Raw genomic sequence first — 22,541 nt, forward strand, 5'->3', positions numbered from 1 at the left:
TATATATATATATATATATATATATATATATATGTATATCTATATATATATATATATATATATATATATATAAGTGTCCATGTCTAATAAAGTGCAGAGCCTTTTGTGTGCGCATGTGTGCAGGTCTTTTACCATGGAGTAGACCCTGGTGCTACTCCAGCTATACTACTCTGTTGTTACCACATGAACCCTTCCATCTGCACACATCTTGACCTTTTTCCCTGTGACTCATGCCTAAAACAATCTAGCATACGGATGATGCCTCAAATCGACAAAGCTGAGGCTCACTCTAGTCTCAACCTAGCCTTAGTCACCCTAGCCTCACCCTCCTCTCACCCTAGTCCTCTGATCATCAGCTTCTCCTCCTCCTTCCCCATGCGGACACTGAGCAGCGAGCGGATCTGGCCCAGTGCCGCCAGCAGCTTGATGGTGTCCTCCACCGACACAGCGTTGATGGTGTAGGTCTTGGGGAGCGCTCGTACCTGGAGAGACATAAGGAAAGGCAGTGAGACACACAGCACTCACCATATACAGAGTTAGAGAGACACAGAGCTCACCATGTACAGAGTAAGAGAGACACAGAGCTCACCATGTACAGAGTAAGAGAGACACAGAGCTCACCATGTACAGAGTTAGAGAGACACAACACTCACCATGTACAGAGTTAGAGAGACACAGACGTCACAATGTACAGAGTTATAGAGACAGGTTTTGAGGAACACACACATACACACCCACCTGCCCTCCGATGCCGTCATACTGCCGGTGAAGCAGGACGAACATGGCTCTGACGAGCTCAGGGTCCTCGATGACCGACTCCTGAGCCCAGCGGACCATTGTGTCAGAGATCAGCTGCTGGAGGGTGCCTGGACCGAGAGAGGAGGAGGAGGAGACAAAGGTAAAGCACCATACTGGTCTGGGGAATACAGAAGTACAGTATTTACAGTAGAACTGCATTAGACAAGAAGAAGTTTGAAATTGAGTGTGTAAGCAAAGGCCAAATGGACTAAAACCAGTGGAACTAAAGAGGACTTTGGGTTGCTCTTACTGGGCTTCTTGTCCTTCTTTTTCTTGGGCAGCTCATCGGTCTTCCTCTTGAGGTTGGCCACCTTCTCCACCAGCGACATCAGACGGCCGCGGAAGGTGCAGTCACCGTCGCAGTCGTTTCCTTTGTCCTCGTCAATCTCTATGCCTGCGGACATCTCAGAACTTTAGCACACATCATCGTCCGGCGGAACAAGAAGTTATTTATTGGAATTCAAGATTAACAACATTGAGCATGAAAGTGTTGCATAGCCTGGCTTGTGACGTCTGTGGCACCTCAGTTGTGCATACGTTCAAAACCGCATTTTGATAGTCAATTTAGCTCCTCCTCTTGACTCTCACTGCCAGATAGTAAGTAAGAAACAAATGCATGTTTATGCATTGATTCTCTTTTAGGTGGTCGCTTCGATGTGTCTCAAGGTCTATCTTAGCGTTTTGCTGCTAAGGGTCGTGTGTCTGCTGCGCGTCAGATGCCTGCTCTGGCAGCTCTCATTGATTAGTACTGAGTGTACATGCTCTCATTGATCAGAGTTCAGTATCCCTGCTCTCATTGATCAGAGTTCAGTATCCATGCTCTCACTGATCAGAGTTCAGTGTACATGCTCTCAGTGATCAGAGTTCAGTGTACATGCTCTCATTGATCAGAGTTCAGTATCCATGCTCTCAGTGATCAGAGTTCAGTGTACATGCTCTCATTGATCAGAGTTCAGTGTACATGCTCTCATTGATCAGAGTTCAGTGTACATGCTCTCAGTGATCAGAGTTCAGTGTACATGCTCTCAGTGATCAGAGTTCAGTGTACATGCTCTCATTGATCAGAGTTCAGTGTACATGCTCTCATTGATCAGAGTTCAGTGTATATGCTCTCGTTGATCAGAGTTCAGTGTACGTGCTCTCAGTGATCAGAGTTCAGTGTACATGCTCTCATTGATTAGAGTTGAGCGTGTTTTATCTCGACATAGCACTGCGCAGCGCGCTGGTGCTCAGTGAAGCAAGGGGTATACAACAACAACACTACTTCCCCAATTATACATATTCTTGTAATAAACCAAATATGATGATTTACTATTTCCCCGCTCTACCACATTTCCATCCACTCACTCACACCCTGTCCTCCTGGTTAAGTATTATGATTCATGTGCTACAACACGAACGCAACGGGATACATTAAGTCAAGAGTTGGATGAGATGAAACCGTGTGTTCAGTAAAAATGGGTTGGTACCGCAGTGGATCATGAGGTCTTCATGGAAGGCCATCAGCTGTTCCCTGATGCCCTCTGGACAGGGACACTCGTGCTTCTCATCCTTGAAGTTCAGCAGCATGTTTATCTGGAGAGACACACATCCCGTCAGCATCCTTTACAACTGAACCACAGACACACATCCTGTCAGTATCCTTTACAACTGTAGCAGAGACACACATCCCGTTAGTATCCTTTACACCTGAACCACAGACACACATCCCGTCAGTATCCTTTAAAACTGAACCACAGACACACATCCCGTTAGTATCCTGTACAACTGTACCACAGACACACATCCCGTCAGTATCCTTTACACCTGAACCACAGACACACATCCCGTCAGTATCCTTTACACCTGAACCACAGACACACATCCCGTCAGTATCCTTTAAAACTGAACCACAGACACACATCCCGTTAGTATCCTGTACAACTGTACCACAGACACACATCCCGTCAGTATCCTTTACACCTGAACCCCAGACACACATCCCGTCAGTATCCTTTACAACTGAACCACAGACACACATCCCGTTAGTACCCGACCGATATGCTGGGAGCGTGTCTCGCGTTGTTAACATGCCCAGGAGACGGGCAGCAGCCCTCCTCTCTATTGAGCCATCGTTTGGTCAGTATTTCTCCACATCAGGCGAAGTACAAAGTACCCTTCTCTATCTAGTATCCACTATAGAGATAGTGTTCTTTACCTGCTCTACAACAGTGAAGAGCAGGTAAAGAACTGTTTGGCCAGTGGAGCTCTAGGGATGGTGTAACGCACATAGACGTATGTAACACAGCTTCCATCCACTTAAATTAGACTGTATATAATACAGATACTGTCATGAGCAACTTGTTGAAGGATTTCATTGTAGTAACAGGGTTAGGGTTAGATGTCTGTTGCGATAAGATATGGATCATTGTTTTGCGTGTTTCCCTGGCTGTCAGTGGGTAAAGGGCATTTGACCGCATTGACATGCGAGCAAATGAAACAGCGTTGAATAAAACGAAGGATTGATTTGGGTTTGAACATTGTTGGAAACAATTAGGATAATGTAAATACGCAACTCAAAGAAATAAATGAAATAGGTCTATTTGTTTTTAGATATTTCAAAGCTGAAATGTTAAATATTTCATAATTAAGACAACAAATAAAAAAACTGTGTATGTATAATGACGTGAATATTATATTTTTTCAAAGTTAAGTTAATATATTTGTATTAGACAATTTCCCTTATCCAACAAAAATAATCATGAAATTACCATTGATGAAAATATGCGTCATTACATTTTTGCGGAGGTTCTAGAATAACTGATTACTCCAGACGTCACCACTGGTTATGTTCTTCAAGGCTTCCTTTTCTATGTTGTGGCCACACAGCACCTGATGGCTGACCCCTGACCCCCGGTATGTCAGTGAGGTGACGTGGCTGGTGATACACATGTGGGTTTATCTGTTGGGTGTATGTTGTGGATCTATGTATGCAGATTTCACCAGTAATCTATTACTTGAAGTTTAGAGTCAACCACTCTAAACTTCAACCTCAATATTCCCTGAGGCAGACCACACCTCATCACCGCCGATCTACAGAGACCAAAGTAAACACAAACAACAGTCCTTCTGGGGCTCTGTGGGTAAACCATTGTGTGTTACAGCCTTCCATTCCAAACCACTTAAATAGTAAACGAGACATGATTTATTCATTAGAGCTTTAATGAAGATGGTCATTATCACTTAGATTTGATTGATTTATGGAAAGGAGGACTTTAAGATTTGCACTCAAATCGTTTTCTTGGTCTTTGGTACCAATTTCTGAATGTCGCTTCTGAAAAAATGTCGCTTCTCAAATAACTTAAATTGTAATATTTAAATGATTATGCTTATTCAGAACTCATGTTAATATTTGCACTAAATATACGGTCGAGTTCATTCAATTGGTATTTTTCATGTTCCCGGTGAAAGCTCTAAATGCTCCTGGGCAGAATTGGTACAGCAAAGTCCTTTGGACACATTTCATTGGTTATGAAGCCATGATATACTGTTAAGGTGCTTTGATCACCTAGACCGGTACAGTCCTTCTACATTTCAATAAACAAGGCCAAATGTTATCCACCGCACATGGTGACACATGTGTTGTCCAGATTGTGAATAGATATTAGCAGCAACAAGCCCTGTTTCCTACTGTCCCTTCTTGCCCCTACCTGTTCCTGTGGTGGGGAGCGGAACTCCTTCGTCTTCTTGGCAGTGAGCGCGGCGGACATGTTGAGCGCCTGCATCACCTCGTTGTAGCGGAACTTCTGGTTGGCCTGGAGGCAGGCTACGAAGTCGTCGGAGAAGGCCACCACGGCCTCGATGCGGTGACGAACCTGGCAGTCACACAGGTACTGCAGCAGGCGGCACATCTGCAGGACAAGGTAAGTAGCTTGTGAATAAATAACCTCTGGACCATTTAGTGCTGCTGTCCTCAAGAGTTCAGGGCAGCAATAAGAGAACGATTTTGAAACTAAATACCCCAAAGAACCTCCCGTCTGTCTCCGCCCCCTTGATTTCTTCACCATTAAAAAGTGTCCCTCACACACCTGTGATTGACAGGTAAGATGGATCCCCCAATCAATCAGGGAAGAGATGCCCTGATAGGGCAGAATTTAGTCAGGAGCGTACTGAATTAACTCGGAATAGATTTTCTGATATTAGCTCGTCCTTTTACTCACTAATATCTGACGGACGGCAATGCCAACCTTCTGGTTGTGAGGCTTCTATTGCGAAGAGCCACCAGTTATTCAAACTATTTCTTTCGGAATGGTTTGTTTACGGTTCACCTGTAACGGGAAATTCTGCGAGAAGTGAGAAGGTACAAACTTCAGGATGAGGGTTTATGCTATTGGGCGGATAGCACCCAACGTCATCCAGGATCACTACGTGACTAAGTTGGTATACACACTAGACCTGTGCGTGCCCGAGAGGGATGCATCCAGTTCTAAAGCACTGCCTCAGGCAGTCAGTAGGAATGAAATAGAACCAGCCATCACGACGAACACAGACAGGAGAGTTCTCCTACATGGCAACATGGAGCACCAGGTCATGTATCAGGGTCCACCAGCTTTTACAGTAAGCCGGTCTTCTAACACCCCTACTCTGCGTCCTTGTCTGGAGGAGCCCAGTTAAAGTCACCTAGGGGGCTTTAACTGGGCTCCTCAGACAAGGACAAGGAAGGAGGAAAATATAATCTGAGTTCTATGTGTGTAGTACCCCACCAAGTCACACCTGGAGTTTCACTGGCTCTGGAAGCTTCATCTGGAGCAGTCCTCTTCCTCCTCCTCCTCCTCCTCCTCCTCCTCCTGCTCCGTCAGCCCCGTCCGCCACCTCCGGGGCCGAGGCCTGCGGAGTCCTCTCCTCAGGGGCGCCGGCTCCCTCTGAGAACACGTTGGGCTCGATAAGCTGCAGGACGTTCTTCAGGTCTCCGTTGTGGAACACCCCCATGATGAGCAGCGTGTAGAAGAGCTTGATGAGGGGCACGAAGAGGAACTCGCTGCTCCCGCCCACAGGGTCCCTCACGTGCATGCTGCCCTCCCTCACCGCCTCGGTCAGCATGCCGATGGTCTTGGTCTTCAGCGTCTCCAAGGGGAACTCGGGGCTGTGCTGGAAGCAGTCCCACGACAGGGCCGGCGCGTTGCTGCCCCCTCGCGAGCCCGCTCGGCGGACGAAGCTCGGGGAGGAGAAGTGCATCCTGGGCCGCAGCGAGGTGCTGAGGCCGATGCCCGGCAGCGCGTGCTTCTTGGTGTGGTCGGGGAACAGCGTGATGGTCTTGGTCTCCTCGGTCATGGGCACGATGTACTCGTTGTTCATCATCAGGCGGGCTGTGGCGTAGCTGCTCAGGTGGATGTCCATGAGGAGGTCATAGTAGCCGGTACGCAACAACCCTGAGGGAGGAAAAAAGACAACACATGTTGGGGGGAGGCGCCTGACGACACCTGCTCTCAGATCTTGAGCACAATGTGTTGCTTCTGTGCAATTTGTCAGCTCGTAAGAAAGTAGAAGAGCATTAGTGTTGGTAACTGCAGTGTGGCACAATGCAAACCCCTCTCAGTCTTCCTTTACCATAAGAGGCATACAAATTCGAAATGCCCTGCATGCTAAATAAAAATACAAAGAGGTCCCAGGACTTTTAACGATTTATGAGGAAAAGCATAACTAGGGAAGGGGGCTGCAAATTAGTTCTTAAAAACCCTTGATGTAGCACATCCGTCATGTTTTCAACCTGTTCTGCGTTGTCCCTGACAAAAAAAGAACTTCAGCAAATCAAACATGTGTCGGCCTGGGCGTCTCTGTGGAATACGACATGACGGCTGGGCTGACCAGGTGCAGTACCTGGCATGTACTTGTTCTCTATGGCCTGGAGCAGCTGGGCCTCGTCCACGTGGGAGCAGAGGGCGTGGGCCACCCGGTTGTTCCCCAGGGCGCACACGGCCGAGTACAGCCGCAGGGTGTGGTAGTGGAACTTCAGCAGCTCGGCGTGCTCTGACAGCTCCTGGATGTCCATGGACCTGGGGGACGCCGGGGCACAGGGGTGGGGGCCAGAGCTCTACTCAGAGTGTGTTGGGTCAACAGTCTGCGCCACGGAGGGAGCTTCAACGTCTGTGGGTACCTGTTCTCTTCAGGGATATGAAGCGCCATGAACTGCAGCGGCTCGTTGCACTGGACCAGCCATCCGTGTCTGTCGTTCACCCTGGACGCCGACACCTAGGGCCGGAGACACAAGAGGTTAGCCTTTAATTAAGACAGACTACAGGGTAGGACACACAACAGGATAGCCTTTAATTAACAGAGACTATAGGGCAGGAGATACAAGAGGTTAGCCTTTTAGTAACATATACTATAGGGCAGGAGATACAACAGGATAGCCTTTAAGTAACGCTGACTATAGGGTAGGACACACAACAGGATAGCCTTTAATTAACACCGACTATAGGGCAGGAGATACAAGAGATTAGCCTTTAGTTCTTAGGCTACAGATTTGTTTCACACTCAATGCGGTTTCAGTTTGATCACTGCACTGCACACTTCATTGGTAGAGACCATGGAGTTTCTATGGAAGTGTGCAGGTATCGAAAAAGAATCATTGTTTTAGCCAGCTTGTTCTGAATTCGTTTTTAAAAGCTACCTTGGATTGGATTATCCCACTTAAACCATGGCTAGCAGTTAAGTAAAATATCAAAGTGTTATTCCTATTGTTGGTGAATCTGAGTGTTGGTTGTTTTCTTGACTACACAATTAGTCAGACCGGAGAAATACATTGATACAATACATCTGAATAATTTCTGGAACACAATCAGTCAAGCCCCATAGTGAAATGAAAACATCTAAATACTAAACAGAGTAGACATGATTAACGACCTAGATTCAGAAAATCAAATGAATACTGAACAAATATACAATAATGATCCGTTAGCTCAATCTTGTGTTTGAATACTAGTATCCTTGTCTCAGTGGACTTCAAACGTTAGGACGCCAGGGTAGGAGAACCAACATAATTTTGAAAACGATTGATTTTGATGTTTATTTATATTGATCAAGTTGAAGGCAAATCAATAATAGACAGGATATACCACGAGTGCAAGACAGGTAAGTGAGAGTATCCACTGATTATTTAGTGGCAAACTTGACATTGCCCTTCATGGAACCAGCTGAGAGCGTTACATGCTGACCTGGTTTCCCAGATCCAGGTCGCAGCTGGATTATGCTGCTGGGGAAAAGGTTTCAACCTGGCTTAATGTGTTAGGAATCTGGTCTCCATCTGAAGGAGTGTTCCCAACCAGGACAGCCCTCCACCGCATGCCCTCTGCTGTCGCCCCAGTAGCTACTGAGGCAGCCCTCATATCTATGGTTACGGACATCGTTTGCCAATGAACCCTCTTAGATCAGACCTTGTTTGTATGTTTAAGCTAAATAGCTCATATCTCTCATAGAGATATGAGACAGTTACTTTTATGAAGTCAATTGGTCGCAACCGTGGCAGATAATTAAACAAAAATATAAATAATAAGACGATCGCATAGTAAAAAAAAAACAAGAAAGTCACATAATAATATACTACATAAACACTACAGTGTGGTGCACCTGTAGCACCCTGAACACATGGAGGGATGTGAAGCCCACCTTAGGGAAGTGGTTGGGGAGCCGACTCCACAACACCGAGGTGAGGAACTGCACATGGAGCCGCGGGGGGCACTGCGGCGCCGGGTTCATCTTCTCACTCTTGAACAGACCGGCTGACACCGGCATCACGTTCTGGACCAGGGACAGCCCCACATTAGAAGACCTACCAGGAGATGGAGCTCTGACCTGCTACCGGCCTACTGTTAGCTGGGCTCTGACCTGCTGCAGGCCTACTGTTAGCTGGGCTCCGACCCTCTACCGGCCTACTGTTAGCTGGGCTCCGACCCTCTACCGGCCTACTGTTAGCTGGGCTCTGACCCTCTACCGGTGTAAGTACCATATCGGCTCGGCTTCCAGATCGGCTCGGGGTCCGTCGTCTGCTGATAACGTCACACAATACGCTATCTACAGCAATAAGGTTTTTTATGGCTTAAATTAAAGAGCCTGTAATGATCTTTCATTTTGAACATAGACCATTCCCAACCTATCTGTATGGATAGTTTTCTTCTAAAAACAAAACATCCCTCGGAATCATCTTGGCTGTTAAGATAAGCCGTCCGTGTTGCCAGATTGGGCACATTTTCAGCCTGATTTGGCTACTTTGAAACACGTTAGGCTGGAAAAACAGGACATATGCCCAATCTGGCAACACAAACCGAAACTAGACATAGACCTACTCGCGCTCACACATGTGCTCGCTGTTGCCTCGTGGTTGCTATGACTACAGCCAGAGCTACAGCACAAAAAAGCCAATCACAACTGTCCGACGTACAGCCAATCACAATGTACGCCCATTCAAGCATACAGCCAATGATATTGTGTAACGTAATCAGAAAACGACGGATCCCGAGCCGATCTGGAAGCCGGGCCGATATGGTACTTACACCGGCCTACTGTTAGCTGGGCTCTGACCCTCTTCCGGCCTACTGTTAGCTGGGCTCTGATCAACATTAGTGTTAAAACATAACAACAGGTTTGATTTACCCAGAAACGATGACTACAGTCTCTACTTTAATCTATGCTGAAATGTTGACGGTATGCTTGCGGTGCTTTAGTGAGCCGAGGGGAGGTGCTCAAAGCGCTGAGGATTGGGAATGATTATGAATCCGACTCAGCTTTAAGGTCACGTGATGCAGTGTAACAACGCCCCCTGGAGACTCCGCTAACTGACTCATTTCCCACGATACATTAGAGTGATTATTTGATTCTACATAATATATCGGTTTGGACGGATATCCAACCGAGTCCAGATGAACCTAGAAAACACTAGAACTATAGAAACAGAAACTAGATGTATGAATTCAAGACAGAGTTATTTTCGCGGGTTGGACGGGTGTGTCATATCTAATTATTAATTTGTGTTTTGTCAAAATCTGGCAAGGGGGGGAGGTGAAGGGTCTCGTCAGCATACCTGGCATTAAAGGTACTCACCACTGGTATGTATGTATGTATGTATGTATGTATGTATGTGTGTGTGTGTGTGTGTGTGTGTGTGTGTGTGTGTGTGTGTGTGTGTGTGTGTGTGTGTGTGTGTGTGTGTGTGTGTGTGTGTGTGTGTGTGTGTGTGTGTGTGTGTGTGTGTCGTCAATAGAGTATAGTGTTTTATCTGATGTTGATGACTGTTTCCTCACCTTTATGTGACCCAGTTCAAACTGGAACACGTTGGGACTGGTGGCCTGAGCAAAGACTGCAGGGAACAGCTTGGTGCTGGGCTCCACCTGAAGGTGAACATGGTCACAAGGGCTTTCAGCCTTCTCCCTTTTGTTTAGAAAAACCCTACATCCGTTCTAGCACAGTGGAACTGCCCTGCATACTAGTGCTATATTGTATAATACTACATTGTTAAATTGTTATAGATAAATATAAGACAGAAATCACAAATACCAAAGATTCATAATGATAATGTTTTTGTTTGATCCCTGTGGGAGAGAAACGCGGTTATGTCAAATTTTGGTTAAATAGAACAAATTCAGTTAAATGCTCTGGAAAACATCTTATTTTGTAGACACTAATTAAAAGAATACTGTGACTTAGGTTGATTTCCTCGTTTGTGCAGAGAAATCTGAGAGCAAAAAAAAGTATGCTTTTTTTGGCCGATCAACAGCCAGTTGGAATCCATGTAACTGTAACTGTGATCGAATGAATGAAAGGGACTTTCAACCTTGTAGCCTATGGGAAACATGCTTAAAGGGAACAGGAAAAGGGAAGAGGGGAGGAGCAGAGCTGTCTATTTTAAAGTCTGGACTAGGCTAGCTTGAAATAGAAATGCTGGCATATTGTACTTTTGGAGTGATATCGGAATTATTTGTTTGGTGGTGTAACATGGAATTGTCATCCTACCTCATAACTTCTGCAGAATGTTACGTGGTGAACAATGCGAGCAACAGTAGGAGGATGTGAAGGTGTACCTGGTAGTAAGTGCTGAGCTCTTTCCCGTTGGCCGTGAAGGTGAGCAGTCCGCTGGCGGTGTCCACCAGACATCCTATCTCCAAACCGTTGTTGTTGCTACGTCCCTGGCCTGGACTGGTGCACTCTCCAGCCCACACCATGTAGCAGTTGCTGCGCTTTATGCTGGCAGACAGAAACACACAGATATAGTGAACCTGATGCACTTCTCTGGTTGAAAACCAAAACACAATGACAAGAATCCACTTTGAAGTAAGAAGGTTTTAGACAGGGGTTACAAGTTATTGATGGACAGAAAAACTTTATATGGGAGCGTCAAATGCTAAATAAATCTGTGTATCAAGACTCTTTGACAACAGTTTTGTTGTCTCATTAGATTCAGAGCTGCAGGATTTCACAACTGATATTTTTAGCCTTTCATTTTCTGAAGAAGCCCTGCCAACTCCATGCTGTCCAGACCTAATTAACAAAGCGATTCTGTTGTGGCTGTGCCAGGCTACGCTAACCCCTAGGGTGTTGAGAAAGGAGGGAGGACTTACCTCTCGTGAACTTTGCCCTTCTCGTCTCCAAGGGTGACGGTGACCGTGCGCACCTTGTGCAGCTCAAAGGAAGGGTCGTACTGATGGAAGTCAGAGGTGACCCATCCCACCCACACGCTCCCGGGCTCCTGCCCTGGGAAGACGCGCACCGAGAAGAAGTACTGACCAGAGGGGAAAGACATGGGAGATCAGGTTAGAACCACATCCAGCGTCTTCAACATGAGAAGGTACAACCATTGGAAGACATGGGAGGTCAGGTTATAGCCACATCCAGCGTCTTCAACATGAGAAAGTACAACCAGTGGAAGACACAGGAGATGAGGTTATAACCACATCCGGTGTCTTCAACATGAGAAGGTACCAGAGGGGGAAGTCACAGGAGGTCAGGTTAAAATCTAGCATCTGCATTGGTTTAAAGGAGACATATTATGGTGTCTTCCCAACAAGTAAACATAGTGTTTGAGTTCCAGAAAACATGTTTTTGAAGCTGATTGTTGCAAATAGCTTTGAGGAAAAAAATCTCGCCTACCGCTTTTCCCCTCTAATTCAGTCCCTTCAGAGTGCGCTGTTTCTGGTAAATGTAGGCGGGGTACTTTCAGAAATGCATATCTCACTCAAAAGATCATGTACAGACTAATTTCAAAGTTTGTATGAGTGTGGGAGCACCAGAGGCCCCAAACAACACCCCAAATCCCAGGAAAAGTGTTGTTTTCATAATATGTCCCCTTTAACTATATGTGGGCCTTAACATAATAAACTCAATCTACTTATGTTGAAGATGCTGGATGTGGTTTTAACCTGACCTACTGTGTCTTCCACATGGTCTACCTTTTTACCAAAATCTATAACTCATATAGGAGCAGTGTGCACACGGTGCCCAGTCTAAATAGTCACCACACGTCTCCCCAATACACAGCTGTGTGCAATTGGTCAACAACATCACATGAATCATTCTGTCAGGATCTGGCATCCGTAAAGATTTGGTATCTTGTCAAATCAAGATCATAGTGTCCAATTCTTTGATTAATTATATATCAACCAGTTCCGGTCAAGATTTGTAAAATTGTGAGGGATTATGGACATTTGTATGACTGACTACAAGCGCATACAAGGCTTTTGATTGGCTTTTGATGAATCCTACAATTGAAAGGAATCAATACATACGGATATAGTGGACACACAGTGTAGTGTGAGACCATGCACAATGCACATTTTAGGTTTACATATGCCCACACACTCTGTCTCACTCCAATCCCTATCAGCTCATTTACCAATAACAGCATATACTTTGATAACAAGCTCGTAATAATAGAACATTATCAAAAAGGCATGTGTAGGGATGAACCAATAACAGTATTGATAACGGTATTGGCCCAAACCAAGTCAAAATACTGTATTGGCAGTACACATACACACACACACACACACACACACACACACACACACACACACACACACACACACACACACACACACACACACACACACTATGGGATGACCAGGAATCTAGGACAATTCGAAACCTCAATCGATAGACATATAGTCAGCGTCGACTTCGAAATAATCAATAGCCTATAGTTTGTTGCATTAATGAATTCATAGTTTTTATTTTAGTTTTTATCTTTTTTTTTATTTTAGTGTCACAGTTCTCTTTGGTAAAATAATGAAAAATAGCCAATTTTTTTCCATATTATTTAACGTCTGACAATAATAATAAAAATATATATATATTTTATATAGCGCCTTTCAGGATACTCAAGGTCGCTTCACAAGAGTGGGAGGTGAGGGTGTATGTGTAGGCAAGTGAGTGAGAGTGCAAAATGCGCAAGGCGCTGGGTGGGGTCGTGAGTTAGAGGCCATAGGCCTCCGAGAAAAGGTGTGCTTTCGTGTACTTTTTGAAAGTCTGCCCACGGAAGGGGCACAGCGGATGTTCGGGGGGAGCTGGTTTAATGCAGAACTTGACTGGTAACCAGTGGAGCTGCATCAGGGTGGGGGTGATGTGCTGCCAGGGCTTAATGCCAGTTAAGACCCTGGCAGCTGAGTTCTGCACATATTGCAGTCTGTCCAGGGTTTTAGAGGGGAGACCGGTGAGTATGGCGTTGCAGCAGTCCAGGCGGGTAGAAATGAAGCAGTGGATCAGGGTTTCAGTAACTGAGTCTGAGAGTGAGGGTCGGAGTCGTGCAACGTTCTTGAGGTGGTAGAATGCAGATCTTGTGACATTCTTAATGTGGGACTGGAATAATAGGGTGGGGTCCAGGATGACACCCAGGTTGCGGACTACGGGTGATGGGGTGATGGAGCAGCCATCCACTTCCAGGAGTAGATCACCAACCTTCCTGAGCAGTGACTCGGGGGCCACCACCATGAGTTCAGTTGTATTGCTGTTCAGTTCGAGGAGGTTGGAGGTCATCCAGGTTTTTAGTTCTTGCAGACAGTTGATGAGTGGACCAGGCGGGAGCTGAGTGGAGGGTTCGGTGCTGATGTATAGTTGAGTGTCATCAGCATAACAGTGGAAACTGATACCGTGGTGACAAATAATTTGGGCAAGGGGGAGCATGTATCTGGTGAAGAGGAGAGGGCCGAGCACAGATCCCTGCGGTACGCCATGATTGACTGGAGCCAGGGTGGAGTTGGCATCTTTCAGGCTGACATATTGTTTGTGGTTGGGAATGTAGAACTGAAACCAGGAGAGAGCTGAGCCCCTGAGGCCGATGAGCTCAGCGAGACGGGTAAGGAGGATGAGAATGGAGATGAGGCCATTGTCGGCGGCAGTGAGAAGGTCGTTGGTGATTTTAGTCAGGGCGGTCTCAGTACTGTGTCGAATTCTGAAGCCTGATTTGAGGGGTTCAAAGAGCTCATGGTGGGACATGTGATGTTGGAGCAGGGAAGCCACTGCTCTTTCCAGGATTTTACTTAGGAAAGGAAGGTTGGAGATCAGACGATAGTTGTTTGGTTTGTCAGGGTCCAGATCAGGCTTTTTCAGGGCGGGAATAACTGCTGCTATTTTGAAGCCTGAAGGCACCCTACCAGAGTCCAGTTAGCAGTTGATGATGGCGGCAATAGAGGGACAGATGACAGGGAGGCAGGTCTTCACCAAGGTGGTAGTCATAGGATCCAGCTTGCTGGAAGAGGTCTAAGCTTTGGACAACAAGTCAAGCAACTGGTCAGAGTCCAATGTGGTGAAAGAGGAGAAACAGCACTGCAGTGGACAGGCAGTAGGGGTGTGGGCACCAGAATGGGGGGGAGTAGAAGAGGGTGGCGTAGACTGTTGCAGAAGGTGGTTGTGAATGGATTCCACTTTGTTTTGGAAGAAATCCAATAACCTGGAGCACAGGTCTACAGCGTCAGTGGGTTGGGGAGCCTCGGGTGGGTGCGTGAGTCTGTTGATGGTTTTGAAAAGCTTTTTGGGGTAGTTTTGTTGGTTAATAATAAGCATGGAGTAGTAGAGTGTCTTTGCCTTAGACAGAGCCTCCTTGTAGTCCCTGATAGGGTCTTTGTAGGCCTCATGATGTATGGTGAGGCAAGATGTCTTAAAGCGCCTCTCAAGCCGGCGGCCAGCTGCCTTCCTGAGGCGGAGCTCAGGAGTAAACCAGGGAGTGGGGCGTGAGAAGGAGACCAGTCAGGTTATGGGAGGGGCGACTGAGTCAAAGCTGAGGAAGAGAGCAGTATTGTAATGTTCCACCAGACCATCCACGGAGGTGTTAGGAGGGGGGGTGGCCAGGTGGGTCGCTAGGGTAGAAGACAACAGGGATGCGCACACCTGTTTGGTTTTCCGGAATGTGATTGTTCGTTTACTGGGCTGACTGGGTAGGGGCACAGGAACAGAGAATGAGATAGGAAGATGGTCAGATATAGCCAGGTCATCACATTGGAGATGAAAGGGGGTGATTCCAGTGGGGCACACAAGGTCAAGGGTGTGCCCTTTGGTATGAGTTGGACCAAGCACATGTTGGGCAATACCAAAACAGTCCAATACTGACATAAAATCAGAAGCAAAGGGGCAGTTAGCTGAGTCCACATGGATGTTAAAGTCACCCAACAGAATGGTAGATGGGTACAAAGGGCAGATGGTGGCGAGCATCCCAGAAAGCTCTGACAAGAAGTGGGTGGAGGCTTTAAGAGGCCGGTAGATAGGCAGAACTTGAAGCTGCGTAACACCTGCCAGTGCGAAATGGAGACACTCAAATGAAGTGGAGCTAACTGGGAATTCTTTGACCTGTAAATTTGATCGGTGAATGACAGCTAGCCCACCACCACGGCCAAGTCTACGGGGTTATTGAATGTACACATAGTTTGGGGGAGTGGCTACAAAGTCCTGCTGGCTCTTCCATGTCTCTTTCACACATAGGAAGTTAAGCTTTTTATCCAAAATAATATCATAAATGAGTAGGGCTTTGTTATTTAGTGAGCGAGTGTTCAGTAACATCAACAACAACAACAACAGAGCAGGGGACGTAGGTTGACGGCCCGTGGGCATGGTTTGTTTTGATGTCGTTGCCGCAGTGAAGCCTGACCTCGAGGCAGTTCGGAGAGGAGAGAGTGCTGTGTTTGAAAAGTTCAGCTGCAGAGTATTTGTAGAGAGTCATGGCGCGTTCGGCTTGGAGCACCTGGAAGCGTTAGCCTGCTAGCGCGGCGGCTAACTAAACAGAGAAAAAAGCGACAGCAAGAAAGAAGCAGTCTGGGTAAACCAGGTCAGTTCCAACACTGATGATCTGTGTCAGGCAGGGGTGTCTGCTGCCCTGAACACTCTTATTGGAGGTAGTCCACAGATCTTCTTTGGATAAATGGAGAGTAGTCGCAGATTACCCAGGCTGATGAGATGGTAACAGTGCAATCAAACTCGTACTACTGTGATTTACAAGTCACTGTGATGGCAAACTGTAGACCCGCGATTCAAAAATAGGAAGGCAAGTTTCGATTTTGAAATTAGGTCAGTTTGGAAAGCTAAGAAGCGGCGACATTCACGCCAGCATCCTCTCAGCCGTCCTGAGACATCCTGCGTGAGCGTAATGGCAAGGATTCTATAACCCGACAAATCAGATTATACAAAATCTAAGTCGAAGATACCAAGTAATGCACACATACTTGCATACATGCACTCATACACACATCTTAATCATATGGGACTTTTATGAGTACTCATGTATTAAAAGACATGTATTAAGAAATAGCAATACACCAAATACAGAAGTAAAATGAATTTTGGCACAAATTAAAGCATTGAATGGCATGCAAATGTAGGGGTAGAAAGAGAGACAAATAGCTGAAAAGATATAAACATCAATATAGGTCAGATATTTAATTTAGTGTGCCTCACCGTAGAGGTTTGCATCGGAAACTCACAATCGTCCATATCACCGGCCACGGTCACCTCCTCTGAGAGCCGAGCAGAGCTGGAGCTGTTGTCTGGCTTGGCCCTCTTCAGCATCAACCTGGGGGTGAGAGCACAGTGAGACAGGACCCCCTAAAGCCTAGTCCTCTTCATCAACCAGGGGGTGCGACCATGATTGAACAGGCCTTCAGCTCTAAGGAGCACTGACCCTTAGGGGATGAGTGGCCACAGCCACGCTGAGCTCTTAAGGAGCCTGTCGTGGCTGTTGAAAAGTAGGTTCACAAAGAAAGAGAAAAGACATTAAAGATCTGTAAAGTAAGTGGCAGGATGGAAGATGGATGGAATACCGCTGTTTGAACTTGGAGGGTTTCTCCTGGTTGTGGTCTTTGTGGTTGTTGAACTCGTCCTTCTCACTGGGGACCCCCATGTGACCGTGAGAAGACTTGACCAGAACCTCAAAGTCAGCTACCGTCTCAAAGTCCTCGCACTCCTGCATAAAATACATGCAGAATTACATATATCAATAAATCAATCAATACATTCAGAATTACACATTCCAATACATCAAATAAAGACATTAATAAATGCATCCGTAATGGAGGCTCTATTTCAGACCAGTACCAGTTCTCACACCCACCTACCCACCCACCCACACACACACACACCCAAACACACACACACACACACACACACACACACACACACACACACCCAAACACACACACACACATGAATGATTCTCCTTCTTGGGGATTAACCCTAGGAGAAACAGTTGCAGTAGTATTTCGTATGACCTTCTTGGGTGGGAAGACGTAGGCTGGCGCGCCGCCGCCCAGAGAGGCGGAGAAGGTCTCAGCACACTCGATGGGCATGCTGAGGCGGTAGAAGGTGATGTCAGTGCTGCTGTTCTGAGAGCCAAAGGACTTCTGGGTGACCTTCAGACACGGGTACGACTCCATCGTCCCGTCGATCCTGCTCACCTGGGGGTACACAACATCAAACACGCTTTGGTTCTCCCAATGTTCTCCTCATCGGCCCGTCATTGATTCCAGTATAATCAATAGTATCTTCCAGCTCATAGAGCTGGAAGAGTGCTAGAGAGTGTTCGCCTGGCCTTTCTAATGATGAGCTGGATCGCTCCATCCTGGGTGTCAATGTGCGTCGTGTTAGCCTGGCTATTGCCAGACCAAGATCAATCGTAGATTGCACATTGGTCTGGGGAAGCTGCTGTCATTTTCTTCTGCACAAGAGGCGTCATCAACAGACCTAGTTCAAATTACTCTGTATGCAATTGGCTGCTTGCCGTCGCTTCCCTGTCGTCGTTGTGTTAAACCAGTCAATAGTGCGCCAGGGGGAAAGCCAGCTTGGTGATTGTTTCCCGTAAAAACATATTGAAACTAGAAAGAAATGTAATAATAATAATAATAATAAATGAAATTGATATAGCGCTTAATATAGTACTCTAAGACGCTTTACATATTGGCCTATCAAAACTATGTAAGACAGACTAGGAATAAAAGAAAAACAGAGGTTAAACATGAAGAATAAGGTGGGAGTTAGGTGGGGAAGGCTAGTGTGAAAAGGTATGTTTTGAGGGCAGATTTGAAAGAAGAGAGGGTTGGAGAGACTTTGATGTGGGAGGGGAGTGAATTCCAAAGGGTGGGGGCAGCAACTGAGAAGGCCCGATCACCCCAAGTCCGTCGCTCAGTCCGTGAAACTTGTAGCAGGTTGGCAGAATTGGACCTGAGGAATCGGGAGGGGGCGTGGTGATGGAGGAGGTCGGCAAGGTAGGGGGGGGCTAGGCTGTTGAGGGCCTTGTAGGTATGTATTGCTCTTCTCCAGACCCTTCTGCAGGGCGAACTCAAATCGCAGGCAGAATGGGCGGGGCTATGCAGTCTAGCGTCCTGTGTCACAGACGAAACGTTTCAATACACGCTGCGTCACTGGAAAGGCCATCCCGGTAGAGGGGGCGACTAGTGGCGAGTTTGAATTTAGCTTGTCTGGCAGTACAGGAGTCTCCACATCCCATTGTGTGTCAAACACATGCTAGTTACCCTAGTGTTGTACCTAGGGTCTCTGATGAGAACTCTAGCCAGACCACCCTACAAGATAGGATTAAGCTGTAAGCTAACATGCTTGAATGACGATTCTGGTGCTTTCCAAGGAACTTATCGGCGGAAGGTACCTGCACTAGTGTTAAAGAAAATCAGCCAGTCTCGATAAATGCTTCTGAGGAATCTGTAAGGGGTGCATTCCATAGTTATTTCACTAATCAGATAACCTAGTTACAGAACAAGGGAAACTTGCTATTGGATTCATGCAATACTTTCTGTGTGAGGTCATCCTACCATGTCAAATTGTCAAATTCGACTGGTGTTCCACATATTCTGGTTTGTCACAGCCAGTGATCATGATTGAATCCCTTAAAATTTTCGCCACAACAAAAGCTGCTAGCCAAAGAGGCAGATCATGCATATGGTGCCGATCGATTTCTGGCACACCGTGTCCAAATGCCCTCTGTTTTTGTTCCCTTAACAGTTCCTCTACAGAGATCACACATAAGGGTCAGGGAACGAGGTCACATCTGAGCCAAACACAGATATTTTTTGATTCACCTGCTGATTAAAACCAGTAGGTGTCTGTAGCAGTAAGCATTAAACCAACACTTTGTAACCTTTTACACATGGCTGGCCCCCTCTGGCTTGCCCCAGACCCCCTACCTACCGGTATTCTGTCGTGAGCCAAGGGTCCAGATGGTGCCAAAGGTGCATATTGGAATAGATATGCCGCAACATAAATATTCTTTCTCATCAGTGCATTTTGAGGGCTTTCGGGCATATATAATAAGAATAAAACGAAGTGTCCATGTATCATTGTTTGCGCCACCACTTGCAGGGGGCTGGGCTCACCTCGACGTGCTCGTGGTTGTGCGGGACAGGGATGAACTGGGCCAGCCTCTTGCCCAGCCACATGGTGATGTCTCGGTTCATGTTGACGGCGAAGGGCTCGTAGCCCTCCTGCAGGCCACAGATGGTGAAGTACTTCAGGGTGCTTACGTCCTTGCCAAAATTCATCCTGCCCACCTGACAAACGCCCAGACTGCATACCGGGATGAACCCTTTCAAAATAAAATAAATCTTAGTATCTTAGTTCTATAGACTAAGACTGAAGTCCATGTTAATAACTAGTATGGAAAAGGTTGACTTGCATATCCAGCTAAGGAATGATCCCAACAGGGAGTAAGTAATTATTCTGCAAAATTGCAAAATTGTAAAAAACAAAACAATAGGAAGAGAGTCTGTTAACCTTCGTAGACTTCAAAATCCTTGAAGGCCAGCTCTGAGCCAGAGTCATCCAGCAGAACCTCTCCGTTAAGGGTGAACATCATGGTGCGTTCCCCGAGGTCCACCATGCAGCCCACCACGTCGGCCGGCTGCCAGGAGCGGCCAAAGTGTTCGTTCCCTTGGTGCCAACGCTGCGCCTGTGGAGAGAGGGAGACACGCCGATTTCTGATCATTCACGTCTAGAGTGTGTTTAAGCATCATGTTAGCGCTAGTTCTTGGCTTCACATAGACAGCCATGTTTATGTCCTTTTCACTGTTTGCATGTCTATACATTTCCCGGCTGGGTGCGTCAGCTGGAGTTTCAATTAAAATATAAAGACTACTATATAAGAACTACTCCATCCAAACAAACAGGCAGAAAATCATAAGGAAGGACTGATTTCGTACATTTACATTGAGGACTTAAGCAGAGGCTTATATCCGAAGCAACTTAAAACCATTCATGCACACATTCACAGTCCCATGGTGGTGTTAACCCTGCAAGGCGACACCCTGTTCGTCAGGAGACATTCACTCAGGAAGGATGAACCAGGTATCGAACTAGAAACCATAATTAATAGTTAATAGAGTGTATATATTGAAGTACACATCATTAACATTAGAACTACATTATTGATAGTGCAATTGTCTAACAGATCCCAAGAACATAGAGATGGATTTTTATCGAAAATATATAATCATTAAAAGGTCCTGTACATAAGATATAAAAGTCATAATTTGAGCAGTTTGTTAGATATGTCTAAGCCTTCCGGCGGCTACTAATGAGAGGGATGCACTGTGAGAATATACGTTTTGAGATATTTTTTAAAATAAAAATAAAAACGGTTACCCTGCCCTTTAAAAATCATTATTTCTTCACATGGACATTTAAGAATCTTTTAAATAATTTTGTGAAATACTTTTTATTGTAATTATGTAAACCGGTTATGTTTTCCAAACAGGCTACTTACAGTAAACACCATACACATAAGCACAATACCTTGACCATGATGTTTAGGAATAACGTAAAGCCTACAACACATTTATGTTAGTTATGTTATTGTGTATTAATGCTTTTGAGAATAAACAGTAGAAACTCAGTGTGTTGGTGTAGTACATTCTGAATGAGAAGTACAACAGACCCATTCATATTTCTGTATGAATTAAAGGAAAGGTTAAACCTACATTAGAATATATACACACAGGAGATAAAATAACGTTTTATTTGAGGAGAATCTAAACCCATGTTACGCTAACTCGAGCAATGGTTCAAAACCAACAGAAAACTAACAGGAAAACTCTAGTCTGGTAATGCATTGAATCAGGGGTAGCAAAATCCTCGTATGTTACAGAGAATGTGTGTTGGTTTGGGGTTTTACTTAGCAATAAATAAATGCGATTAAAGAATTTAATTAGAGTTTTTAATCATTTATTTTGATTTTGGTCTGTATAAATTGCTGTGTATTTAATGTGATGCAAAATGTAATGCCATAATTTGCACAGAATTTGTACACCTGTACAGAAATGTGATATGGTAGCTGCAGTTGTAGCATAAATAGGAACTGTAATCAGCTACACGTCGCCAAAAGGGTTAATCTACTCCACAACAGAACTCACCTTAAAGCCATCAAATGCAAAGGCCTGTTCATCTGATCCGAGCTCCTGGTCCGGCAGACAGCCTGGCCGGGCCCATCCCACCCTGATCTCACCCGCAGTGTGGATCTGTGGGGGAGACAGCGCTTATCATTCACACGCCTCAAATTTATTTTCCTTTATGAGTAAAAGTTATTTTTAAATATGTCGAAACCAGCAAATAAGTGTTTTTTGGCTACCCTGCCATGAGTGAGCCATTTCTTCTATCCAGGAAACTTACAGTTCAAAATGTATCAATGAAACTGGACTTCATAATTACTCAACTGAGCCAATCAGAGCTGATTGAGGTATACCAATATTGGAGGTGTTCTGTAACTGCTGAGGGGGCAGGTATGACCATACATGGCTAATACCATCAAGGATCATCAAGATGACATGCAGGAGATGGAGGAGGAAAAGGAAAGTTGGTGTGGTATCTGAGGGACCTACCAACACATGGAAAGGGTCAAAGAGGAAAAGAGGTTAGCCACCTTGCACCTCTAAATGCCACTCAGTTGATGACTCGTGGTCAAGGGAGCCGGGCTCCAGGGAGGCACAGAGAGCTAAGGAGGAGCACATCAGTGGCCCAGATGGCACTCCTTAAGGGAGAGTCGGAAGAGGGGATGCGCACACCAGGTTACACACCAGAGTCAGAGGACAGAGGTACAAGCAGTCTTCTACAAGTCTACTCCACCAGATTGATGCAGACCTGTGCAGGCATTCTCTGAAACATGGATTTTAGATGTTGTAATCAGAGCTGTGAGCCCTGGTCTTCACCTCGGACATGTTGGAGATAAAGAGTTTACATCTGGAAACATTCCTCAGGGGACATTTCAAGGAGGAGAGCACATGTGTCTTTTTATCATG

The 22,541-nt window shown here is 45.8% G+C and overlaps 1 protein-coding gene across 4 annotated transcripts in view; it reads right to left on the bottom strand.

The window, feature by feature from the left end:
• The window catches only part of ryr2a (ryanodine receptor 2a (cardiac)), a 168,591-nt gene that overhangs the window by 80,519 nt on the left and 65,531 nt on the right, over positions 1-22,541 (bottom strand). For all 4 annotated transcript variants that reach the window (XM_030340489.1, XM_030340488.1, XM_030340487.1 and 1 more), the window contains 18 exons: positions 21,660-21,764; positions 20,026-20,200; positions 19,629-19,837; positions 17,514-17,699; positions 17,067-17,209; positions 16,705-16,819; positions 11,388-11,548; positions 10,851-11,013; positions 10,074-10,160; positions 8,443-8,574; positions 6,932-7,026; positions 6,655-6,830; positions 5,551-6,206; positions 4,488-4,688; positions 2,268-2,373; positions 1,049-1,192; positions 739-866; positions 337-482 (listed from right to left, as the gene is read on the bottom strand). In XM_030340489.1, coding sequence (XP_030196349.1) covers positions 337-482; positions 739-866; positions 1,049-1,192; positions 2,268-2,373; positions 4,488-4,688; positions 5,551-6,206; positions 6,655-6,830; positions 6,932-7,026; positions 8,443-8,574; positions 10,074-10,160; positions 10,851-11,013; positions 11,388-11,548; positions 16,705-16,819; positions 17,067-17,209; positions 17,514-17,699; positions 19,629-19,837; positions 20,026-20,200; positions 21,660-21,764 — 3,128 coding nt within the window. The remainder of the gene's footprint in view (positions 1-336; positions 483-738; positions 867-1,048; positions 1,193-2,267; positions 2,374-4,487; positions 4,689-5,550; positions 6,207-6,654; positions 6,831-6,931; positions 7,027-8,442; positions 8,575-10,073; positions 10,161-10,850; positions 11,014-11,387; positions 11,549-16,704; positions 16,820-17,066; positions 17,210-17,513; positions 17,700-19,628; positions 19,838-20,025; positions 20,201-21,659; positions 21,765-22,541) is intronic.

Source organism: Gadus morhua, chromosome 18 (genome assembly GCF_902167405.1).
Source record: "Gadus morhua chromosome 18, gadMor3.0, whole genome shotgun sequence".
Classification (NCBI taxonomy): Eukaryota; Metazoa; Chordata; class Actinopteri; order Gadiformes; family Gadidae; genus Gadus; species Gadus morhua.